The sequence below is a fragment of the Eurypyga helias genome, unplaced genomic scaffold, assembly GCF_000690775.1.
Source record: "Eurypyga helias isolate BGI_N326 unplaced genomic scaffold, ASM69077v1 scaffold314, whole genome shotgun sequence".
Lineage (NCBI taxonomy): Eukaryota > Metazoa > Chordata > Aves > Eurypygiformes > Eurypygidae > Eurypyga > Eurypyga helias.
In genome coordinates, this window is record NW_010244178.1 from 23,463 (window position 1) to 29,525 (window position 6,063).

General features: G+C 46.8%; 1 protein-coding gene across 1 annotated transcript in view; it reads right to left on the reverse strand.

Moving 5' to 3' along the window:
• Positions 1 to 6,063, reverse strand: part of A2ML1 (alpha-2-macroglobulin-like 1) — a 24,419-nt gene that overhangs the window by 13,329 nt on the left and 5,027 nt on the right. Inside the window, exons 6-13 of the mRNA XM_010149651.1 lie at positions 5,601 to 5,760; positions 5,048 to 5,132; positions 3,625 to 3,736; positions 2,515 to 2,629; positions 2,013 to 2,122; positions 1,400 to 1,567; positions 937 to 1,167; positions 216 to 279 (exon numbers count right to left, since the gene is read on the reverse strand). Of these exons, the coding sequence (XP_010147953.1) occupies positions 216 to 279; positions 937 to 1,167; positions 1,400 to 1,567; positions 2,013 to 2,122; positions 2,515 to 2,629; positions 3,625 to 3,736; positions 5,048 to 5,132; positions 5,601 to 5,760 (1,045 nt within the window). The remainder of the gene's footprint in view (positions 1 to 215; positions 280 to 936; positions 1,168 to 1,399; positions 1,568 to 2,012; positions 2,123 to 2,514; positions 2,630 to 3,624; positions 3,737 to 5,047; positions 5,133 to 5,600; positions 5,761 to 6,063) is intronic.

Below are 6,063 nucleotides of genomic sequence, written 5' to 3' on the forward strand. Positions count from 1 at the left end.
AATCCTCCCAGCCTCTTTTCCCATCATTGTTTCCCTCACTCTGTCTTTTCAGCCTCTCCCAGCTGACACATTTGCTTCCTCAGCCTCCCTGTTCACTGACTGCCCAGAACCTATAGATTCAGAGAATTTGGGAGAAACCCTAGCAATTCTCACTGTCTAACCTAGAAATCCATCAGGCACAACTGTTTCCCGTTGGCTGGCTGCCACAGACTTACTGTTCAGCTTCCCGACCTGGACAATCCTCTGGCCCCTGGCAACAATTCCAGCCTTCCCAGTGACCTGCAGGGTGGGGGGACACGAGATGAGCAGACTGCTGTATGCCACTGGAGCACAGTCAAGCTCACCCACTGCATCTTGCTCTCCTAAGCAGCCTCAGAAGTAAACTGTGGGTCCAATCCAAAAGATTTGCAGACATCACAGTGTGAGAAGAGAAGATTTAATACATGAGATTCTGGTCTGGTCTGTCCAGTTAGGACAATAGATGGGTAGTGGCTTCACTGGAAGTAAGTGAGAGACACCTAAGTTATTTCCCCTTTAGTAGGCAGTTCTTCAGCCTGGAGCAAAAACCATTTCCACTGAGCAGCAGTTTGATAACCAGAGTGAAAAAGTGATCCCTCATCTGGTTTTAAAGGGAGAAGAGTTTGACAGCAAAGTCTGCACAAGACACTTCCCACTTCAGCTTTGTCAGAGGCTGAGGGGGCAACGGCCTGTAAAGGTAGAAGCTTCCTACCATCCATGGAGGTGACTGGGACCCCAGTACCAGAATCACACTGGGGCCAGGCTGAGTGTACCCAGGCTACTGGGTGTAGTGTTCACCTAGTTCTCCAAGAACAAGTTTTTCTGTCATCTCTCCAGGGATGATCTAAATTACACACTGGAGTCTGGTCCCATCAGTACAGCCTTTCCCCCCCCAAGTTCTCTGCTACCCTTACTCACATAGTATGTAAAACTTATACGGCTGGTGTCTTCTCCCAGGTCATCCCGACTGAGAGTGAAGGTCACCTGAACATTCTGCTTCAGCCCACAAGGCAGTGTTTCTGTGAGCGGGTGTATGTCCAGGAAGCTCTTGGTTGTGGCATGGAAGGGCAGCAGGTGATGGTAAGCATTTTTGTAACTGAAGTCAGTTTTTCGAGGTGTATGCATGAGGTCCTCCAGTGTGAATCTTCCCTGAGAAGTGACCAGAGACACACAGAAATCAAGATTTTCATTCTTCAGGGCTTTGTTAGGATGTCCCCAGCTTGGTTTGTGAAAGGCTGTTGTTTGGTACCTCTCTGCTGGCTTTGCACAGGCAGAGCTGTGTGGGGAGTCCACACCTGAGCTGCCAGAGGGGCTGAAGGGCACGAGCGGGGAGCACTGGCTCAAGGATTCTCACTTTTCTTTAGGCAGAGATAGGATTTACCTCCAAAGAGACTGATGAGCTGTTCCAGGCAGTTGTGTCCAGGTTGAACGATGCTATTCCAGTGTCATCTGTGATGTATGTTTTGATAACCCGACGCCGCATGAACTTTATCACGAGATAAACTTTTCTGTTTTTCATACCATTTCCATAGTGGTCCTGGAGCTTAATCTGGTGACAACACAGCGAGGCAGAAAAGCCCAAGTCAGATATTTCTTTCAGTGTCATACCCCAAAACCTCTGTGTAGGCGACCTTAACTTCATTCTGACCACAGGAAGACATCAGACCTATAAAATTCCCTCATCTCTCAAGCTAAACTGAGAGTGATTAAAAGATGTCTGCTCCAAAAGGTGTGTGTGGCTCATCTCCTAGCCAACAGCTGAGACACCCTTGCGTCCCAGCATCCCTGCTGAGACATGACTCATTGCTCTCAGCAGAAGCTGGAGGTGTAAACGCATCAGGGAGTCTGAAATGCAGAAACTGGAGCTGCACTGTCAATTACACTGCAAGGTAAAGTACTCTGAGGAACAGAAAATTGTTTGGGTCAGCAAAATTTACTGCACACTAAATTCCTTGGCAAATGATGGGAAGGGAAGAAGCAAGGGAAAATATCACCTTTCCCCTGTAGGGTACTCCAGGGATGTAATATGCATTTGGTGTCTCAAACAGTGCCCTTGCAGCTGCCCTGGAGATGAGGATTTGGCTGGAGGTGTTGATCTGCACACCTGTTGGAACAGAGAGTGCAAGGGAGCAGGATCAGTATCACAGGTGAATACTGCACCCCCATTTCATCTCACTTTGCTATTCCCAGCCCCGCTAAGCAGAGTGTGTCAGACTTCCCGACACCAGCACCCTGCAAGGTTTGGAGGCTGCTCCTGTGGCAGATCCTCCTTTAGTTGTCTCCAAGCCTCTTTGTGGCCTCATGGACCATGCTGCCTGCCACACCTCATCCGCTGCTGCTGGCAGCGTAGCTCTCCATGGGCACAGCCACTCTCCACGTCCTGTGACGTCCCATCACCAGGGCGTGAGGAGAGGGGGAGGAGTGCCCACTCTGACCCTCACACCCCCAGAATGGTCCCCCTCGCTCCTGCACCTTCTCTGCTGAGCCCCTGGGTACCTGTGCCCATCTCCAGGAGAGAGGCTTCTGCATAGAGCTTGCCATCTTCCTCGCTGGGAGCCAGGTTGAAGGCTGAGGTGCTCACAGAAGGGGTGAAGCACCCCTTACTCGCAGTCTGCAAGAAGAAGTGGTCGATATTACTGGGGGCTGGGGAGAAGGGCAGGAGGCAGAAGGTACTAGTCATTCAGTCATAACTTTTGACTGCAACAAGTTATAATCCAGACTCACATATAGATAGATAGATATGGTTCACATTTAAAATTCTGTATTTTCTATTCTATATACATGAATAAGTGTAATTTGTATTGTAGAAATAGAAAACAAACCACGCATCACAGCTTTATCAAAGGTACAATGTAGGAAGCTTTCCAGTTTTAGGAGAAAACAAAAGATTGCACTAACTGGATCACAGAACAAATATAGGAGTATTTTAAAGAACTGCAGAAAATGAAATGAAAATTCAAAGTCACGACTCATTTCCAGAGTTGGGAGATTGCAACTACCCTAACAAGTCATAATGGCAAATCATGAAGCATGAAAACTTTTCAACCAAATATGTACCTGCCTAGTTACTAAATACTTTGTTAGGAATGGAAATATTAATAAGGAAAACATAAAAATATGCAAGATATAAATATATAAAAAGAGAAAATAAAGTATAAAACCCACTGTGTGATTTGGCTATGGAAGGAAACATGTCTCCACTGTATGTTAGTGTCATTGTGAAGCTCCAGGATAGATTCACCTTAATATAGTAATTTTGCACATGAGAAAACTCTGTTACTCGCTGTTTCTTACCCTGCATCGATTTCTGGCAAGTTACCCTTCTTTCCAGAAAAGAATGGAACTCTCAAACTTTTTTGTGAAATTTCTTTTTTCTAGTCCCTGTCACGAACAAGCAAAGTTACAAAGAAGAACTTGTGGGCTTCTCAATTGGTCTGGGCAACAATAATTGCATTAACTGAATAAAAGCAATTGTTAGCCTACGTAGACATTACAGAGGTTGGCAAACCTCCCTTACATACACCAGCTCATTCTGTTCACTCAGCCCTTGACACTTCGCCGTCTGTGGTGTTTCAGTGCCCACGTATCTTCCAGGATTTTACTCACCGGACCACTGTACTCCCTACAGATGTCCTTGCTGGCATTTTGAGGACGTCTCCTTGCCTTCTGGCACAAAGTCACCCGCATGGTCCCTCGCACTGCCTTCCCATAGCTGTACCTGCCGGGAGAACGCCGGATGAGATGCTGAACAGAGGCAGGGTGTGTTTGGCTGAGCACATATTGCTCCAAACAGCTGGCCTTCCTGACAAAGGTCTCCATGCAGCCAGGAAGCAGGCAGGCATAAATGAATATACAGCATGCTGTGTACTGGGGGACCGCAATAGCAGCGTCCAGCAGAGACGGAAGCAAAGCACAGGCAGGAAAGGACCCACACTCTCCAAAGCTCTCCCACTTCTTGCTGTCCTGGAATTGCAGGCAGTCACAGAGAGGTGACCTGAGCTGATGCATCCACACAGCACAGAGCAGCACCCAGGGGAGACATTAGCTCAGGTGTGAAAGCAGCTGAAACCGGTATCCCTGCAGACAGCAATAGCTAATGCGTGGTATGGCAGTAACAGAGCTACAGAGTGACCTCAGACCTGCCTCACTATGGGCTTATCTCATCATCTGGACTCTTGTTCCCACCATCAGGCCTGATCTGCTCTTCTTGGCAAGGCACAGCAGAAGTGCACCCTTGTTAGTGCAGACATTTTCCCTGTCTGCCTTGCTGCCTTCCCCTACTTTGACTCCTCTCTGGCTTTCTCTTTGAACCAATGCTCCTGACAGTATCAGTAACAGGCCAACATCTAGGACCCAACCTGTAGATGCAGAGTGCTATACTGTTTTCTACGAGAACTTCATATGGTCTAATTTTGTGTCCCATTTAATAAGAAATTATGCCAGGCCAGCAGCAAAGAGACACCTGAAGTCTCTGGACAACCCAGCCCAAAATACAAATGATCTCACCCCTTTATCGGTCTACAAAGTGCTGTCCAGATCATTCTCCTTCCTCCTTTGTGCTTATAGCATCTGAGGTCATGCCTCCCTTCACACCATCTGCTCTGTTTCTGCTAATAACTACACAACTAGAGAAACCCACCTGCTGCTTCTAAGAAGGTAGTAAGTTCAGCAGCAAGAAAATGGAAGGAACAGCATAACCTTCTGAGGAAACACCACTTTCTGCTCCTTTACCTCAGCAGATCAGTCCTGTATCAGATAAGCGTTTTTTCCACATAAGGTCTTTCAAGGCTGGCCACACACAGCTTCCAGAGCAGGGTATCACTTGCCTAGGACAAGTCTTGAGAGAGCTGGATGGTTTCTCGCAAGTGTGGCTCATGTACCTCTTCCCCAAGGAAGAGCCCATCAGTTTGACTCTTGCACTATTTGGGATTCTTTGAAAGAAACAATTGCGTTTGGACCTTCTTGATGAGACGAGATAGGAGGAGAGACATGGTTTTGATGAGCTCTTTCCCCTGGACATTTTCCTTACCTGCCACACACACGCAGTGGGAAGGTTTTATCTGAAGCATAAATCTGAGCTGGTCCCTCGAAGAAAACATCAAACTTTTGCAACACTGGAACAAAACCCAGAGAGTTACTATATGAAAGGCAACAGACTACTGAGACACAAGATTACAAAATTCTATGACTCAATTCTGTGAAAAGGGAAGAGTGTGTTCATGCAACACTGGAATCCCACAAAGGAACATGTTCATGAGGTAAAACCAAGGACTAACTAAAACCAGGAAAACCAAAGAAAGAATCCCCTTTTTACCCCAACATACAAACAGTCTCACAGAGGTCCTTAGTGTATTCTCTGACTGTGCCAGCATAGTTGTTAGCAGATATATTCTTGAGGAATGTCCAGCACAATATCTCCCTTGCATTAATTTCTAATATTGCCCACTCTATAGATCGGTGCTTAATACTAGATCTCAGACAGAAGATGTTAATTTACAATGTTTGATTATATATTGTTATACAGGCAGAAGAAACAGGCAACTTTTCCCATCCCATCCATTGTTCCCCATACTCCATCTTACCGTGTTCCTCCACCTTAAAAGTTCTGGACACTTTGGGGTTCACCACACTGATGGTGTAAGTTCCCAGGGAGAGTTTGGCAGCTAGCTGGAAAGAGAGATCTGCAATGCCCTGTTTTGGTCTCACATCCAGCCACTGGCCAATGCGGTTTTGGTTTGGGTCCTGCAGTCCGAGGGAAGGAAGGAAGAGGCAGTCATGAACAACACCTCCTATTGTCTGCTCAGGACCCACTGGATTCAAAGAAGTTTCAGGGATTTAAGAGGCTTTCACTGATTCCTGCTTGTTTTTTCCCCAGGTGACACTGAAGTGACCTGAGTGCTCCAACACCACGAGAGGTGAACCCAACCCACCCAGGGTTACTCTACTCTGTACTGCCATCAAAAAAGAAGGTACAAAAGGTCCTGACATTTAGACTCTCCGGTCTCATGTAAAGATGAACTGTAAATTTAGCTAAAGCCTGAGCCT